The sequence below is a fragment of the Salmo salar genome, chromosome 26 (genome assembly GCF_965601325.2).
Source record: "Salmo salar chromosome 26, fSalSal1, whole genome shotgun sequence".
NCBI classification, from domain to species: Eukaryota; Metazoa; Chordata; class Actinopteri; order Salmoniformes; family Salmonidae; genus Salmo; species Salmo salar.
In genome coordinates, this window is record NC_138316.1 from 21,932,653 (window position 1) to 21,952,768 (window position 20,116).

The 20,116-nt window shown below is 43.9% G+C and overlaps 1 protein-coding gene across 1 annotated transcript; it reads left to right on the forward strand.

Annotated features, from left to right (window-relative positions):
- The first annotated feature begins 6,164 nt into the window (after window positions 1-6,164).
- On the forward strand, window positions 6,165-12,463 carry LOC106587392 (ammonium transporter Rh type C). Its single transcript, XM_014175744.3, has 11 exons — window positions 6,165-6,472; window positions 7,228-7,420; window positions 8,580-8,730; window positions 8,923-9,070; window positions 9,257-9,423; window positions 9,677-9,814; window positions 10,042-10,178; window positions 10,485-10,609; window positions 10,727-10,800; window positions 11,051-11,136; window positions 11,365-12,463. The coding sequence occupies exons 1-11, from the start codon at window positions 6,247-6,249 to the stop codon at window positions 11,402-11,404; spliced, it is 1,485 nt and encodes a 494-aa protein (XP_014031219.1). The 5' UTR covers window positions 6,165-6,246; the 3' UTR covers window positions 11,405-12,463.
- The last annotated feature ends 7,653 nt before the right edge of the window (window positions 12,464-20,116 follow it).

Sequence of the window (20,116 nt, forward strand, 5' to 3'; positions counted from 1 at the left end):
TTATTTCACTGTAGAGCCCCTAGTCCAGCTCAACATGCCTTAGATAGCTCTTTTGTCACACACCCCACACATGGGGAGACCTCACCTGGCTAAGCTGGTGTCTCCAGAGATGCAAGCTCTCTCATCGTCACCCAATGCCTAGGTTTACCCCCACTGTACTCACATCCTACCATACTCTTGTCTGTACATTATGCCCTGAATCTATTCTACCACGCCCAGAAATCTGCCCCTTTTATTCTCTGTTCCCAACGCACTAGACAACCAGTTCTTATAGCCTTTATCCGTACCCTTATCCTACTCCTCCTCTGTTCCTCTGGTGACGAGCTAGGCCAATCTCCCGGCTAGCCGAAGAGGTATACCCGCTAATTCGTGGGCTTCAATACCTCTTTTGCCAATCGGCCTGGACCCTTTATTGCCGACACAGAGCCCCGCATTCATATTGTAACGTAAAGTAGGCCCTGTAGCCACCAGCATCACACCTACTCTCCAGGCGCTCTCATTTGTTGACTTCTGTAACAGTAAAATCCTTGGTTTCATGCATGTTAACATCAGAAGCCTCCTCCCTAAATGTGTTTTATTTACTGCTTTAGCACACTCCGCCACCCCTGATATCCTAGCCGTGTCTGAATCTTGGCTTAGGAAGGCCACCAAAAATTCTGAAATTTCCTTCCCCAACTACAACGTTTCCCATCAAGCTAGAACCGCCAAAGGGGGCGGAGTTGCAATCTACTGCAGAGATAGCCTGCAGAGTTCTGTCATACTATCCAGGTCTGTGCCCAAACAGTTTGAGCTTCCACCTTTCTAGAAATAAGTCTCTCACTGTTGTCGCTTGTTATAGACCCCCCTCAGCCCCCAGCTGTGCCCTGGACACCATATGTGAATTGATTGCCCCCCATCTATCGTCAGAGTTCGTACTGTTAGGTGACCTAAACTGGGATATGTTTAGCACCCCGGCCATCCTACAATCTAAGCTAGATGCCCTCAATCTCACACAAATTAACAAGGAACATACCAGGTACAACCCTAAATCCGTAAACATGGGCACCTTCATAGATATCATCCTGACCAACCTGCCCTCTAAATACACCTCTGCTGTCTTCAACCAGGATCTCAGCGATCACTGCCTCATTGTCTGCGTCCGTAATGTGGCAGCAGTCAAACAACCACCCCTCATCACTGTCAAACGCTCCCTAAAACACTTCAGCGAGCAGGCCTTTCTAATCGACCTATCCCGGGTATCCTGGAAGGATATTGACCTCATCCCGTCAGTAGAGGATGTTTTTTAAAAGTGCTTTCCTCACCATCTTAAATAAGCATGCCCCATTCAAAAAATGTAGAACTAAGAACAGATATAGCCCTTTGTTCACTCCAGAGTTGACTGCCCTTGACCAGCACAAAAACATCATGTGGTGTACTGCATTAGCATCGAATAGGCCCCGCGATATGCAACTTTTCAGGGAGGTCAGGAACCAATATAAACAGTCAGTTAGGAAAGCTAAAGCTAGCTTCTTCAAACAGAAATTTGCATCCTGTGGCACTAATTCCAAAAAGGTTCGGGACACCGTAAAGTCCATGGAGAATAAGAGCACCTCCTCTCAGTTGCCCACTGCACTGAGGCTAGGAAATACTGTCACCACCGATAAATATACGATAATCAAGAATTTCAATAAGCATTTTTCTACGGCTGGCCGTGCTTTCCACCTGGCTACCCCTACTCCGGCCAACAGCTCTGCACCCCCTGCAGCAACTTGCCCAAGCCCCCCCCCCCCCGCTTCTCCTTACCCCCAAATCCAGTTAGCTGATGTTCTGAAAGAGCTGCAAAATCTGGATCCCTACAAATCAGCTGGGCTAGACAATCTGTACACTCTCTTTCTAAAATTATATGCCGAAATGATTGCAACCCTTATTACTAGCCTGTTCAATCTCTCTTTTGTGTCGTCTGAGATCCCTAAAGATTGGAAAGCTGCCGCGGTCATCCCGCTCTTCAAAGGGCGAGACACTCTAGACCCAAACTGTTACAGACCTATATCCATCCTGCCCTGCCTTTCTTAAGTCTTCGAAAGCCAAGTTAACAAACAGATCACCGACCATTTCAAATCCCACCATACCTTCTCCACAATGCAATCTGGTTTCCGAGCTGGTCATGGGTGCACCTCAGCCACGCTCAAGATCCTAAATGATATCATAACCACCATAGATAAAAGACAGTACTGTGCAGCCGTTTTCATCGACCTGGCCAAGGCTTTCGACTCTGTCAATCACTGCATTCTTATCGGCAGACTCAATAGCCTTAGCTTCTCAATCGACTGCCTCCCCTGGTTCACCAACTACTTCTCAGATAGAGTTCAGTGTGTCAAATTGGAGGGCCTGTTGTCCGGACCTCTGGCAGTCTCTATGAGGGTGCCACAGGGTTCAATTCTCGGGCCTACTCTTTTCTCTGTATATATATATCAATGATGTCGCACTTGCTGCTGGTGATTCTCTGATCCACCTCTACGCAGACGACACCATTCTGTATATATCTGGCCCTTCCTTGGACACTGTGTTAACAATCCTCCAAACAAGCTTCAATGCCATACAACTCTCCTTCCGTGGCCTCCAACTGCTCTTAAATGCTAGTAAAACTAAATGCATGCTCTTCAACCGATTGCTGCCCGCACCTGCCCGCCCGCCTAGCATCACTACTCAGGACAGTTCTGACTTAGAATATGTGGACAACTACAAATGCCTAGGTGTCTGGTTAGACTGTAAACTCTCCTTCCAGACTCACATTAAGCATCTCCAATCCAAAATTAAATCTAGAATCGGCTTCCTATTTCGCAACAAAGCCTCCTTCACTCGCTGCCAAACATACCCTCGTAAAACTGACCATCCTACCGATCCTCGACTTCTGCGATGTCATTTACAAAATAGCCTACAACACTCTACTCAGCAAATTGGATGTAGTCTATCACAGTGCCATCCGTTTTGTCACCAAACCCCATATACTACCCACCACTGCGACCGGTATGCTCTCGTTGGCTGGCCCTCGCTACATATTCATCACCAAACCCACTGGCTCCAGGTAATCTATAAGTCTTTGCTAGGTAAAGCCCCGCATCATCTCAGCTCACTGGTCACCATAGCAACATCCACCCGCAGCACGCTCTCCAGCAGGTATATTTCACTGGTCATCCCCAAAGCCAACACCCCCTTTGGCCGCCTTTCCTTACAGTTCTCTGCTGCCAATGACTGGAACGAATTGCAAAAATTACTGAAGCTGGAGACATATCTCCCTCACTAACTTTAAGCATCAGCAATCAGAGCAGCTTACCGATCACCATACCTGTACACAGCCCATCTGTAAATAGCCCACCCAACTACCTCATCCCCATATTGTTATATATTTTTTTGCTCTTTTGCACCCCAGTATCTCTACTTGCACATCATCATCTGCACATCTATCACTCCAGTGTTAATGCTAAATTGTAATTGTTTCACCATTATGGCCTATTTATTGCCTTACCTCCCTAACCTTACTACATTTGCACAAACTGTACATAGATTTTTCTATTGTGTTTTTGACTGTACGTTTGTTTATCCTATGTGTAACTCTGTGTTGATGTTTTTGTCGCACTGCTTTGCTTTGTCTTGGCCAGGTCGCAGTTGTAAATGAGAACTTGTGCTCAACTGTCCTACCTAGTTAATAAAGGTGAAATAACAAATAAATAAAACATTACAAATTATAGGAAGTACTGTACTAGTCAAAAGTTTTGGACACATCTACTCATTTCAGGGGTTTTCTTTAGTTTTACTATTTTCTACATTGTAGAATAATAGTGAAGACATCAAAACTATGAAATAACACATATGGAACCATGTAGTAACAACAAAGTGTTAAACAAATCAAAATATATTTTATATTTGAGATTCTTCAAAGTAGCCACCCATTGCCTTCATGACAGATTTGCACACTCTTGGCATTCTCTCGGCCATCTTCACTTGGATTTTTTCCCCAACAGTCTTGAAGGAGTTCCCACATATGCTGAGCACTTGTTGGCTGCTTTTCCTTCACTCTGCAGTCCAACTCATCCCAAACCATATCAATTGGGTTGAGGTCGGGTGATTGTGGAGGCCAGGTGATCTGATGCAGCACTCCATCACTCTCTTTCTTGGTTAAATAGCCCTTGCACAGCCTGGAGGTGTGTTGGGTCATTGTCCTGTTGAAAAACAAATGATAGTTCCACTAAGCGTAAAGCAGATGGGATAGCGTGTCGCTGTAGAATGCTGTGCTAGCCATGCTGGTTGTGTGCCTTGAATTCTAAATCAATCACTGACAGTGTCACCAGCAAAGCACCTCCACACCATTTCACATCCCCCTCCATGCTTAATGGTGGGAACCACACATGCGAAGATCATCTGTTCACCTACTCTGCGTCTCACAAAGACATGGCGGTTGGAACCAACAAATTTGGACTCAGACCAATGGACAGATTTCCACCGGTCAAATGTCCTTTGCTCGTGTTTCTTGGCCCAAGCAAGTCTCTTCTTCTTATTGGTGTCCTTTAAATAGTGCTTTTTTTTACAGAAATTCGACCATGAAGGCCTGATTCACGCAGTCTCCTCTGAACAGTTGATGTTGAGATGTGGCTGTTACTTGAACTCTGTGAAGCATTTATTTGGGCTGCAATTTCTGAGGCTGGTAACTCTAATGAACTTATCCTGTGCAGCAGAGGTAACTCTGGGTCTTCCTTTCCTGTGGCGGTCCTCATGAGAGACAGTTTCATCATAGCGCTTGATGGTTTTTGCGACTGCACAATTTTCACAGTTCTTGAAATTTTCCGGATTGACTTACCTTCATGTCTTAAAGTAATGAAGGACTGTCGTTTCTCTTTGCCTATTTGAGCTGTTCTTGCTATTGATGGGTTCGGATTTCTAAACTTTAAATATTGTTAATCATCAGTTATACTAGAGACACGAGGAGTGCCTTAGTCTGGTTTATACACCAGAAGTTAATGGGTATCTGTAGGAGGAATGTATATGGTTGGGTCAGGAGGAGCCAGGTGGCTTTGGGAGGTACTGAGTAGAGAGGCAATCACATAATTGAGGTCACTGATAATGGTGGAGAGCTGTGGATTAGTGAGAAAGGGGGTTGAGGTCAGGTCAGGTCAGGTCACATTAAGGGAGAAGGAACAGTTTATTGCCCACATCACTTAACGTCCTGCCTAGTAATAAAGATGTAATATTTAGAGGGAAGGAGGAGACTCCTCCCAAATTGGGGTATATATACTACCACTGGTGGAAATATGTTTTTGTCTTATGCAGCTGTATGACCCAATGGGTGAATAAACTTGGTTTAAGCTTTACTAATTGTCCGTGTGTTTTACTCGGTTCATTTAGAACCTAACACCATAATATGAACTTAGCCCTATTTGGTCAAAACGGCTATCTTCTGTATACCACCCCTACCTTGTCACAACACAACTGATTTGTTCAAAAACATTAAGAAGGAAAAAATTCCACAAATGACATTTTAACAAAGCACACCTGTTAATTGAAATGCATTCCAGTTGAGTATGCGAGCTGTCATCAAGGCAAACGGTGGCTACTTTGAAGAATCTCAAATATAAAATATATTTGGATTTGTTTAACACTTTTTTGGTTACTAGACAACTCCTTATGTGTTATTTCATAGTTGTGATGTCGTCACTATTATACTACAATGCAGAAAATAGTAAAAATAAAGAAAAACCCTGGAATGAGTAGATGTGTCCAACCTTTTGACTGGTACTGGTACCATCATATGTCTTACCCGGTTGTACAGTACAATAGCATACAAATTGGATGACTTAACTTATCATACATCTTGGAGGATGTATAGTATTATACTTCTTTCTCTGAGACCAGGTTGCTTGTTGCCCAGTAACAACAAAGGAGATCTCCTCTAACAACAAAAAATGGCAACCAAATGTATTTTTTTCAGGTTTCCTCTAACCCCTCTTATGCAACATGTTGTTTGGGACAAACAATCAAATGCACGGGACTCTCTGCTGCCTCGTGCCAGATGTCATCTATCAAGGTGCCAGAGGGCAGGAGGGGGGAGGGAGGGTTTGGCGCTGGGTAGGGCAACAACTGGCTCACACTGAGGACACACCTCTCTTTGGTCCATATATACCTGTGCTGATACAGCCTGTAGTTTCAGGGTCACAGCCACACTCAGGGCAGGTCAAAGAGCATCACTGTCTCAGTACTTACTCAGCCACCACCATGGGGAATTGCATCCAGGGATGCAAAGACTTCTTCTCTCGGCAAAAGAACACCAACATCCGTCTTACACTGCCGGTTGTCTGTTTCTTCTGGCAGATTGCCATGATCATCCTCTTCGGAGTCTTCATCCGCTACGACGAGGAGTCGGACACACACTGGGTAGAGACCAAGGCCCATGAAAACATCACCAGCGACATAGAGAATGACTTCTACTTCAGATACCCCAGTAAGTACATTCATTGTCACTGGACTGCCTGGTGCATCGTTTAGGTTGACAATATACAGTAAATGGTTTCATCTTCATTGAGATGATAAAGATTCAGGTTATTAATAAGAAGCATGCTTGCTGTTTGATCAGATGACAACCTTTGATCTGTAGGATGTTTGACAATTTCCCCTGTGAAATCCCCTGGACAACGATCTCAGTCTCAGTTATTTTGAAAGCATCTATTCATTAGTGGACAAATGCAGTGGCAGTCCAAATTTGCCTCTCTAACTTGGGTTAAAACTACGTATCCTCTTTACCAAATGTAGGTCAGTGGTTATTTCCAATTTGTCTGATTCTAGCTTGGTTTATACCAGCTTCTGATGGTGCATCTTTGCTGATACCCAGGCTGAATGAGTGACAAGTAAAGTTTACTTGTGATGTTATGTGGCATCTGTTTCCTCTTGTAATATGATGTTTTTTGATTTGTCAGGGATTATATCCTACCTGTAGCTCTGGCGTGTAAACTGATAGGGTGTGTATCCTAAACGTGCTAATCTGATGATGACATATCCAGTTGAACATGTTGAGTTAACAGCTTTAAAACTTTGACCAAATGGTACAGAACATCAGGACTGATTTTTATCAAAAACTATGCAACTACTGAGCCCCTTGCATTGGATGCAATAACATGTTGCATTAACTATTAGAATTTATTTCACACTTTGAATAATTCTCTTTCTCTCTCATTCTCCTTCTAACCCTCCTCTCTCCAGGCTTCCAGGATGTCCATGTGATGATCTTTGTGGGTTTCGGGTTCCTCATGACTTTCTTGAAGAGGTACAGCTTCGGCGCAGTCGGCTTCAACTTCCTCATTGCCTCCTTCGGCCTGCAGTGGGCTCTGCTCATGCAAGGCTGGTTCCACTCTCTAGATCCCCATACAGGAAAGATCTACATCGGTGTTGAAAGGTATGCAACTGCACTGATATGCATCTATGAGGCTGCAATTTGTTCAGTAATTAGAGTGAGAAATGATGAGGTATGCACACACATAGGAGAGGGGAGGAGGCTTAATCAGTGAGTTGCTACTCATACTGAAAGAACAGCAGAATGGTTCTTTTTTATTTGACCTTTATTTAACTAGGCAGGTCAGTTAAAGAACAAATTATTATTTTCAATGATGGCCTAGGAACAGTGGGTTAACTGCCTTGTTCAGGAGCCGAATGACAGATTTTTATCTTGTCAACTCAGGGATTTGATCTTGCAACATTTCGGTTACTAGTCCAACGCTCTAACCACTAGGCTACCCTGCCTCCCCTACCCTGCCCCTATTGGAGCAATAGACTGTACCATAGACTCTCTTAGGGTTAAGCAAGCTGCCACCATGGGTTAAGCGGTGATGGGTTAAACCAGGTACGGGCAACTGGCGGCCCATGGCCATCATATTAACATTTTTATTAAATAATTGAGGGGGGGACTCAGTCGGGGTCTCAACTTACTATTGAGAGTTAGAATAATAGAATAAACTAAGTACAATTTCAAAATGTGGATGTGCATCAGCAGTCACTCGAATTAGCCCATTTCAGCTACATTTCTTTTTAGATTGGCGAGTTAGTCTAGTGGCCAGCTATCTAAGCATGATCGTATTACCGACCAGTGTGGGGCCTATCGATGCAAATATTTGCCTCCGCCCCATGGCAAAATGTGTAGAATTGCAGCAAACTTGCTTTGGAACAGCAACATTTTCTTTACGTCCCATGCCAAAATGTGCTTTATTGCAGGAAATGAACTTTGAAATGTAAATGTCACAAGGGGGGTCACCCCATCAAAGTTGGGTTCAACTGATGGATGGGTTCTTGTTCTGAGTATCTCAATACCAAGAGGCGTGGAGGTTGTAACCATTTAGGTTGACTTCATCACAAATATCATTATCCTTGAGACTTATTGGTATTCATCTTGTAGGGCAGACTATAGCTGAGAGAAAGACCTGAAGGAGGATTACCTGAAGGAGGATTACTTACTGATCTAGTCATTCAGGTTTTACTACTGTATACATGACTGACTCTCTCACACGACTCTCCAGTAATAATCTGTCTCCACCCCACCCACCTGTGTCTTCTATCTGCAGTCTGATCAATGCTGACTTCTGTGTGGCGGGCTGTCTCATAGCCTACGGGGCAGTGCTGGGCAAAGTCAGCCCGGTCCAGCTGTTGGTTATGACCCTGTTTGGTATCACTCTGTTCGCTGTGGAAGAGTACATCATTCTGAACTTACTTCATGTGAGTCCCATCATGCACTCTCTGGGCGTACAACTATTAAATTAAACACACTGCATTAGCCATGGCTGGATTCATTTAATTCACCCTATAACCCTGATATAGTAACTTATGTATCTAACCTCAATGGCCTGCAGCCACGTAATCACATGGTTTGGTACACCTGGTAACAAATGACTGTTTCTGTCTCCACAGGCTAGGGATGCCGGTGGCTCCATGGTTATTCACACCTTTGGAGGTTATTATGGTCTGTCCATCACCTGGGTCCTTTACCGACCTAATTTACACCAGAGCAAGCGTATGCAGGGCTCTGTGTACCACTCCGATACCTTCGCCATGATTGGTGAGTTAGTTGTCCATTGCATAAACATATGAATGGTTCTGATTTGCTCTGTGTGGGTTTCAAACCCTCTGGTGATGGTGACCTATCTTTAGTTTGTAGAAGTGTTCTGTCATGGCACTGTTCCTGTTCTGAAGAATGTGTGATGATCGGTGTGTTTTAACTGTGTTGTCCCTTCTCTCTCCTCAGGCACACTGTTCCTGTGGATGTTCTGGCCCAGTTTCAACTCGGCCATTACTGACCATGGAGACGGTCAGCACAGGGCAGCCATCAACACCTACCTGTGTCTGGCCTCCACTGTCCTCACCACAGTGGCCATCTCCAGCCTCTCCCAGAAGACTGGCAAGCTCGACATGGTAAGGAACCATCGTTGTGTGTGTGTGTGTGTGTGTGTGTGTGTGTGTGTGTGTGTGTGTGTGTGTGTGTGTGTGTGTGTGTGTGTGTGTGTGTGTGTGTGTGTTTGGACGTACACATTTGTGACATTCTCTGTAACTGTGTATTTGTGACACTAACTGACAACCTCTCAGTCTGCATAATCTTCCTCTGCGCTCATCTTGTTGACTGACAAGTTTTCTAGTGTCATGACTGGTGCTCTCTCTTGCTTAACAGGTGCATATCCAGAATTCCACCCTGGCTGGGGGTGTTGCCTTGGGGACAGCGGCTGAGTTTATGATCTCTCCCTACGGCGCTCTGATCGTGGGCTTCTTCTGCGGCATCATCTCTACCATGGGCTACATCTTCATTTCTGTGAGTCTCACTCCTGGCCACTCACAGCTTGTTTTGTAGGTTCTGTCCAAAGAAAGTCAAGACAACTCTTACAACTCTTATTTTCTTCTTATGAATGATGTTGAGCCACACAAAAAAAGGTATAGCACTCTAAATGGCTGCCTAATCTGTATTGGGCAGATTCCTTTGCCATAAACGGTAGTACACTATTTGGGTGTGTTGTTAAACCTTTCCCTGTCTCCTCCCAGCCCTTCTTGGAGAAGACACTGAAGATTCAGGACACGTGTGGAATACACAACCTGCACGCCATGCCTGGGGTGATTGGTGGGATAGTTGGAGCCATCACTGCTGCAGCTGCCAGTGAGTCAGTCTACGGAAAGCAGGGGTGAGTCAGGAGACCCGAGGGCCTAAGGCTACACAGCCAAACCACATGAACCTGAACATGTATCCTTGTTACCAGACAATCAGAACACATTTTCCCCCACAACCTCTCATCAACCAATCATATCACACAGTTACTGTATGTCACAGGACGATTAATGTCATTTTACACCAAACAATTTATGTCACAGTCACAGTTTAGGCTGTAATCTGACAGTTAGTTGGAAATATACAGAGTCATTAGAAGACTCAACATAAAGCCTAAATATGGGACACAATCTGATTCTGTACATTGTTGTTTTCTGTCCAGGTTGATCAACACGTTTGACTTCACTGGAGACTTTAAGGACAGAACCGTGTTAACTCAGGGTGGATACCAGGCCGCTGGCATGTGTGTGTCCATCGTCTTTGGGGTTGCAGGCGGAGCTATAGTTGGTGAGTTTGGCCGGCCATGGACATATAAAGGGTGACCTAGATGTGACATGGGTCGTATAGGGGGTGACGTACCTGAAGGAGAGGGACTGAAGTTGACACTATCTCCTCTGTTCACAGGTTCCATCCTGAAGTTACCCATCTGGGGTGATCCTGCTGATGAGAACTGTTTCGATGATGAGGTGTACTGGGAGGTAAGGGAACCAGCCACTCATCACCTGCTGTTCACAATACAACCACTGGGTGGTGCCATTGTCTTTGATTTAGTCTCACGTGACGAACTACAGACCACCTTTGAGAGCTACATTGACTTTTTATGACTAAATGGAGAAAAAAAATATCAACTATAGTAGTCAATAAAACTATTGCATTACACTGACCACACTGAAGACATTTCACACAAGTAGGACAATAAAACCTAAATCATCTATGATTTCTTCACAGCTCCCTGATGAAGAGGAGGAGCATCAGCAGAGCATCCCTCCCATTCTGGAGTACAACAACCACATGATCCACAAGCAGCAAGACCTGTAAGTCCATTCAGCATGCTCTGTTTGACCATATCACAAAAATAGTTTGTGATTTGTTGAAGTTATAATCAAGGATTAGTTTTGAATACAGTACTTGTTTATAGATAATCCAATCTTTCCTCAAACCATTATGTTCTCTGTTGATTGTAATGACTAATCATTCCACAGGATAGAGCAGTGTAGGGAAAGATGTGTGTTTCACTTTCTGTGATGTTTTGCTCCTAACAGATCCGAGTCCAACTTCTCTGTGGAACACTGTGAAAGCTAAATACAGAGGTGTGAGGACACCACCACCCAAACACGTGTTGCTGGATCATGGAATTACCACGGAAATCCAACAGACAACCGCACTCCCCCTAAATGAAGACACCTATACAAGGCACATTAAAACATGCTTTCTTGCATCTTATGTTAAGGTCATTACCTACATTTGAAGCCATTAGATACTGTAGGTGCCTCCACCCCTCCCCCCACCACCCACCACCCACACCATTAGATCACATACACTTCCTGGATGGTTCTGCACTGGCACGGAACACTGTGTCCTGAATTCTGGTAAAATGCTGATCTATTGAAAGGACCTCAAAGTACTGCACTTAATCCACATGATGTATGTCTAACTATAACCTACCACACAAAATGGCCAATAGAGCGTTTCCTGAGCATTGGTATACTGTGTAATATATATATATATATACACATACATACATACATATATACATATAAAACAATCACACACTGTGAAATCTTTGATGACAACCACTGAATTGAATGAGGATGAGGAAAGGATTTTTCATGAAATTACTTTGACCAATCGTCATTCTGTGGCCTTGTATGTTGTACATTTTCTTCCCATTTTCTTTTCAGAGAAAATTGTATTTTAATATAGCTGGTGCATATGTAAAGAGGACAGTAGTTTACTTTTAGTTCAAAGTGAATATTTTGTCTCGAGTGCTCTGAAAACACCAAAATGGTTTTGCTCTATTTTCACAATGCAGGAGTACCCTTTGAGTCCCCAATATGATCGTTTTCTTTGTTTGGGATAAAGATTTAAAGTATTTAACCAAAGAGTTAGTGTTGAGGTGTAGAAGTACATTTAAACTTTACTTGAATGTTTTTGGTGACATGATGTATTTAAACAGCTTTTAAAGCTATGTACATGCAAACACATTTTCATCACTATCTCTAATGATTGAATGTATCCCCTGCCTCCTGAGATGCTTTCTATGTCTTCCACCTCTTAATTATGTTTTTACTGTACTGTTAAAATCATGTTTATTTAAATGTTGCTACTCATATAACTTAATAAATAAAATGTGATGTTAGATATACTGTTTGCCTCTTCTCCTTGAGAGCTCCACAGTCATGCAAGATGAATGTTAGTATGTGTATATCTGATGTCATGCTCAGTGTGAATGAGAAGATACTGTACACAAGATGTACATACAGACCAGCATGATCAACATGTACTGTAACAGGTGGGGCCTTTTGAACGTCCACCACTATGGTGAGGTAATGAAGGGCTAAAATCAATGACCTGCTATCCTTTTAAAAGGCAACTGCAGTCAGCAATTTCGGAGAGGGGAAACGCTTTTCACTGCACACAAAATTACTTTTTTTGCAGCAGATTAGGAAAATTAACGTAGCACGTTAGGAGACTGAGGATAAGGTTAAGAAAAAGGATTTGGGTCAGAGCTAGCAAAAACTAACCTGCTACGAAAATCCCTTTCTATGGAAGTGCCGTGACTACTGCTATGGGGCCTACACCATGTGACCATGTCTTTTTGAGGATGATGAATTGTTTGATGATTGTTTGAAAGTCATGGTAAGTCTTCTATTTCAATTCAGTAATATTATTGAAATTGTTTTGAATATATGAATCCTGTAAATATTGACTGTAGGTGTAACACGATGCTTTGGGACAGACTACCGCTAAGGAGAGTTTGAAAGGAGTTTTATGTAAGGTGCCTCTGAAATTGATCTAATGTCTGTATATTTACGAGTTTAAATGTGACTAACTGGCATTTTCATGTATTTTCTAGAGGCTTAATACAGCAGCTGTATTTTAATTTTGATAAAACAGTTTTTTAGTCTAAAGCCACTAAACCCAAAAGTTTAGCTATTTCATTTTATTGAGTACATTCTTGGTTAGAGTTTAGGTAGGCCTATGTCTGCCTGTTTTTTGGGTGCTCCAACTTGTTTCACAGGAATTGGTTATTTTTGGGATGTTTTTCTTGGGCTATCACTATATTCTTGGTTAGGCTAGTGCTTCAGTGGTAACTTAAAGGTGTGTTTGAAAAGTGTGTTGCACTCAAGTGTTTTCCTCATTGAAGTGCTGTAAATCACTATTTTCGAGTCCAATTACTCTGAGCATACCTACCAGGAATCAGCTTTGGACCTTTATTGTGTGATGCTATTGCCCCTACAGTTATCATAGAGCTTTTGCAATGTATGTAGGGTGCTCTGTCCTGTCTACGCTAAGTGAGATCTTAGACCAGCACCTTTGACCTCACCCTGTGTTCAAATCTGAGCTAGTAAAAAAAAAGAACTTGCTCCAGTGCTTTGAGCCACAGCCAATCAGAGGTACGTAGCAGGGTTCTCTGTCCTGACTCACGAGGCACACCCCGATGTCATTGTGACCTAGCCCGGCCACTTCCTCCGGTCAAAGTTGGGAGTTGGAGGGCTTAGAGAGATCAATCCAGGGGCCCAAGGGGCTGTATTACATAACCAGAGACACTTGTTTAGCCTTATACGGCAACATGTTAGAGGTTCAAGGTTAGATCAATCTCTGTCACACTCTGTGAAGTGAAGAGCACCCCTCTGACTAACTGTCAGGGGCCTGGTGTTGGCCCTACCATCTGTTGCTCTCAGCCAAGTCCCTCCCCTCATCTCTCGCCCTGTGTTTTCTGTGAACAGGTATTATTTTAATGTATTATTGTGTATTTTAATGTGTATATGGATGTGTAGTTTAATGCGTATATTGTATTTTGATGTGTATTGTTGTGCTGAACAGGGCACATCTGGAAAAGAGACCTTGGTCTCAGCATTGACTCCCTGTCAAAATAAAAGTTAAATATGCCACTGATGTGGAATATGTCCTGTGTCTTCTGTCTGAGACTCTCTATGGTATGTTCATTACAGGTCTGACAGACATGATTATCACCATCATTGTACCAAGTACCCCTGAATAACTCTTACTTTCACTCTCACATACTCATACGCATTTCTACTTCAAGAGTATCTGCATCAGGTCAAAGAGGGGTGTTATTAGTAGGACCATAAACACAGACAGAAAGCAAACCATGTCATTGCTCGCTGAGCATATGTGTGGGTGTGGTGGGTTAAGGAGAGGGGTGAGCTGGCCTGATAGAGGTCTGTGGCCTGTCCATTTTGGTCGTACCAGACTGGTCACCCTCAAGGCCAACCTTTCCAATCCCAGGATTCTCATGGTAATGAGGCCTAACAGAGATCCCGGTCACTGGACAGACCAGTCAATAGGGTCATTTCCTGATCCATCACCATGGCGTTTAATGAACTCTAAACACTCAGTGTGGACACTAGCTTTGTGCCTGCCTGACAAACTAGCTGGTTTTATGAGTGAAGAGGACACAATAAATTATGATTTATATATTTAAGCTTAATTATGAGGTTACTTATCTTAACTATCAGTTTGAACACAATAGTTTGCTGAATATTTTACAAGGGACCCTTTATTCACAATGGAAATGATCTTGTACAGGAATGAGTGGCAAAATATACTGTATATATCTGCATTTGGAAAGAATTGGACAGCTTCCTCATAATGAATCTACTCTGGAGTAAGTTCAGTGAGCGCATGTCCCTAGGTTTGGCCCCTGAGTCCTGAAGTGACTTTATGAGGAATTCCTCACTTCTAATCCTGATGGGAGGAAAGTCAACCAGGGGAACCCTGACACTAAGGCAGTGTGCAGCAACTCCAGCCCAGGTTTAGGGGATTACATGGGATAAATTAGATGGACAGCAGGGGAGAGCAGGGAGGGTGGAGCAGCAATTTCCCTGATTCACATAGCTTTCCCATGAGGAGGAGGGAGGGGGGATTGGAGCTTCAAACTGAGGGAGAGAGAACGCTAGACAGAAGAGCTAAAGAATGAGAATAAGGGGGAGAAAGTGAGAGGGAAATGGCTTCAAATATCTTCTTCTGGCTAATCAAACAAGGCTGTGGGAGTTTGAGGGGCCGACAGAGGGGGATGGAGGCGGGATGCAAAAGGCAGAAGGAGGAGGAGGCAGTGGGACTGTAACAGAGATGTCCCTGTTAATCCTGTGTTTGAAGAGTGCAGGAGGACAGGCAGGTGGGCAGACCCTCCTATAGTCCCGGGGTGCTGGAGGAGAGTGGAGGGAGCTCCTCTCCTGGATAACATGACCCTGGGAGTGTGTGTGAAACCACTCTACCCACCATTGTCCCCCCTGGGGCCAGCCCCATGTGAAAGGCTGCAGAAAGCCTGTAATCAGATTAAAGGTTGCTAGGAAGAGGGGGGCCAGATTTTCGGGGAACGTGAAGGGGGGGTGGTCGCTCTCTAATCAATACCTGCCATTGAAGTGCAGGAGAGGGGCTAAATAACGCAGCAGGTGGGTGTGGGGTACTGGGCCGCGGGGACAAATTGGCCTGTTGTTGGAGGGGGGATAACGGCTGGGCCAGGAGGAGTGGCACAATCAGTAAGCTTGGAGTGTGGTAGAATGGGTGGGTGGGAAAGGGGGGACCGGGAGAACTCAAAAGGTGGCGGCCCTCTCCCCTCCCGCCCTGGTAATTATATCACTTTTGTGAGCTGATTGGAGCAGGCTGCAGGGTCCATCTGGGCTGATAGATCTCTATTCTCAGACTCACACTGGTCTCACCAACCCACCACTCAATGAACTATCAGGGGCTCCTCTGCTCTTAATAGGACTCATCATCATCAGGCTTCCTGAGAGGTCTGTCCCTGTCAGTCAGCCATCACACAACACCCCAGCTCACTAATGACAGACAATAGGCTCCTCTCTGCTTCCCTCCAGGTCCCAGGTGGAGCATTAATGGAGAAAGAACTTCAACTAGTTGCACCATTTCATTTGAACACTGAGGCTGTGGATGGTCTTTTGTGCTTAGGTGCTTGAATGGATGTGATGTGGAAGGAATGAATTAATGTGAAAGCGGTTTCTGGTTGGGAAGGACAACCTCTTGAAACATTCTGGAAAGTGAGAAGCATCAGGGGTGGAATATTACATAAAGGAAACTTCTCATCTCCGTGTTTCCAAACACTGAACTAGGCCTATCGCCATATTTTTTTTATTTAACCTTTATTTAACCAGATAAGTCAATTAAGAACAAATTCTTATTTACAATGACGGCCTGGCAAAATGCAAAATGCCGCCTGTGGGGACTGGGGATAAAAAAAACTATGTAAGACAAAACGGACAACACAGACAGAAGACACTGGCAACAGCACAAATACACCAGCAAACAAACAGTGGATGTGTGTGTGGTGTTTGTTAAGTAAAACAACATGTTTCCTTACGTAAGGAAATGCAAACTAGTGACATCAGGTGACAATTAGAAACAACTACTACCAGATCCTGGCGCTTTAGGTTGGCTTGGAGAGAATTCCAAGACCAGGGGACTGAGTAATGAAAGGACATTTTTCCATGCTCGGTTCTAATTTTCAGGACTGTTAGCATAAAACAACATTGAGATTTGAGATTGTTTTCATTTCGAGCTAGAAGAGAGGGTAGATAAAATGGCAGTTTTCCTAAAATGGCCTTCTAAATAAGAATGTACCAGTGTTTGAGCCTGAGTGTTGCTAGTGATGTCCACAGCACAGTAGAGATCACATGGGTGAGTTAGACGTCACTGATTGGTTACAAAACAAAGGGCCCCACATGAAAAGATAATACAGTTTACTATAGAATACTACAGTACTTATTATAGAATTCTGTAGTAAACTGTAGTATACTGTAGAATATTATACTACGCAATATAGTATACCTAAATCATGTGTATACTTACTATAGAATGTTGGATATACCCACTGGCTCCAGGTCATCTATAAGTCTTTGCTACGTAAAGCTCCACCTTATCTCAGCTCACTGGTCACCATAGCAACACCCACCTGTAGCACGCGCTCCAGCAGGTATATTTCACTGGTCATCCCCAAAGCCAACACCTCCTTTGGCCGCCTTTCCTTCCAGTTCTCTGATGCCAATGACTGGAACGAATTACAAAAATCACTGAAGCTGGAGACATATCTCCCTCACCAACTTTAAGCGTCAGCTGTCAGAGCAGCTTACCGATCGCTGCAGCTGTACACAGCCCATCTGTAAATAGCCCATCCAACCAACAACATACCTCAACCCCATATTTATTTGAGTTTTTCTGCACACCAGTATTTCTACTTGCACATCCTCATCTGCACACATATCACTCCAGTGTAAATTGCTAAATTGTAATTACTTCGCCACTATTGGGCTATTTATTGCCTTACCTCCTTACTTCATTTGCACACACTGTATTCAAATTTCTCTATTGTGTTATTGACTGTACGTTTGTTTATTCCATGTGTGTTTTTGTCGCACTGCTTTGCTTTATCTTGGCCAGGTCGCAGTTGTAAATGAGAACTTGTTCTCAACTGGACTACCTGGTTAAATAAAGGTGAAAAAAAACTGTAGAATAAATAGTATAATAGTAAATACTACATTATACAACAGACCGCAAAAACACTACATTAAATTATACATTAATGTCTGCAAAAACACTACAGTCTGCAAAAATACAACAGTAATTACTATACTATATACTACAGTATTTAAGTATTTGCACATACCCTGCCCATTCCCCTCCCCATATCCCAATTTGTGCCACCCATAAGTGAGAAAACTACATGCCAAGTATAGACCATATTTTCTGTTCCCTACAGGTTATCCTCTACATGATTGGTGTCCTGACCTCGGGATGGTTGAGCTAACGTAGGCTACTGTGATTAGCATGAGGTTGTATGAAACAAACAAAAAATTCCCAGGACATAGACATATCTGATATGGGCAGAAAACCTAAATTCTTGTTAATCTAACTGAACTGTCCAATTTACAGTAGCTATTACAGTGAAAGAATACCATGTTGTTGTTTGAGGAGAGTGCACAATTATGAACTGGCACAGGACGTACCAAACTGGGGAGGCGCACTGGATATCTGGAGCGTGGAGCTGGCACAGGAGGCACCGGATTGGTGACACGCACTTCAGGGAGGGTGCGGGGAGCTGGCACAGGACGTACCAAACTGGGAAGGCGCACTGGAGGCCTGATGCGTGGAGCCGGCACAGAATTCACCAGACTGCTGACAGGCTCTTCAGGTCGAATGTTGAGCAGAACACACCTGCACAACATCCCTCTCCTCTCCTCTCCCAACTTCTCCATCGCCTTCCTGACGGTCTCTGGCTCTTCAGGGCGAGTGCGGGGAACCGGCACAGGACGTACCGGGCTGGGGAGGCGCACTGGAGATCTGGTACGTGGAGCCGGCACAGATGGCACTGGACTGATGACCCGCTCTTCAGCCCGCTTGTGCTGCAGCCTACTCCTTGCTAACCCCTCTCTCCGGGATCCTTCCTCACATTGTTCCATCGACTCCCAGGCGGGCTCTAGCATTCCCCTCGGCCTGACCGACCACCCCTCGTGCCCCCTCCCCCAAAAATCTTGGGGTTTCTGTGGCCGCGGTCCCCGGAATCGGCGCTGTCCACCTATGCTCCTTGGCGACTCCCGCCAAGGAAGGGTCTCGTGTCCTCCCATTATCTCCTCCCAGGTCCAACTCCCTTTGTTCTCCACCACATGCTGCTTGGTCCTTTCTTGGTGGGATATTCTGTCACGGTTGTTGTAAGAGACGGACCAAGGCGCAGCGTTTGTTGAGTTCCACATATTTATTTAAAGTGAAACTTCTTTAACCAAAACAATAAACAAGCAACACAACGTGACTACATGGTGACACAAGCACCAATACAAACAATATCCCACAAACACAGGTGGGAAAAATGGCTACCTAAATATGATCCCCAATTAGAAGCAATGATTACCAGCTGCCTCTAATTGGGAACCAAACAAAACACCAACATAGAAATATTGAACTAGAACACCCCCTAGTCACGCCCTGACCTACTACACCATAGAGAACCAAGGACTCTCTATGGTCAGGGCGTGACAACTACAGATCATGGAAAATTTGCTCTTTGAGGATTTTGTCCCATAGATTTCCTCAAGGACAAAGCCCCCACTTCTATCACAAAGTTTTAAAAAACTATAGTAAATACTACATTATACTACAGCCCACAAAACACTACGGTAATTACTATAGTATATTACAGTTTTTTTACTACAGTATTTATACTATAGTAAACTGTGAATAGTACAGTATACTACAGTCATGTTCGCAACACTACAGCAAATATTGCAATAAAGTCTTCAAAAACACTACAGTGAATACTATAGTATTCATACCATAGTATACTATAGTCTTTTTTTCATGTGGGGCTGCATGATTTACAGAGTCGAGAGCCTTCAGTGTAGAGCTTGGGGCTTACACATAAATAGGATCACCTTAGTCCAACACAGATTAAAAGTACGATAAATCAACTATTTTCTGGCGACGAAGGAACAACAAGCCTCAAATCGTACAGATTATGTTGAATGATGTTAAAAGCTGTCTGAGCTTTTTTAAATACCAAAGTCAAATGGCTGCCATTTGAATAGAGAACAGTGTCATCCGCATAAAAATGTACATCAGCTATCTCAATATGTCTCCAAATGTCACGCCCTGACCTGAGAGAGCCTTTTTTATGTCTCTATTTAGGTTTGGTCAGGGTGTGATTTGGGTGGGCATTCTATGTCCGTTTTTCTATGCTTTGTATTTCTTTGTTTTGGCCTGGTATGGCTCTCAATCAGGGACAGCTGTACATCGTTGTTGCTGATTGGGAGTCATACTTAGGCA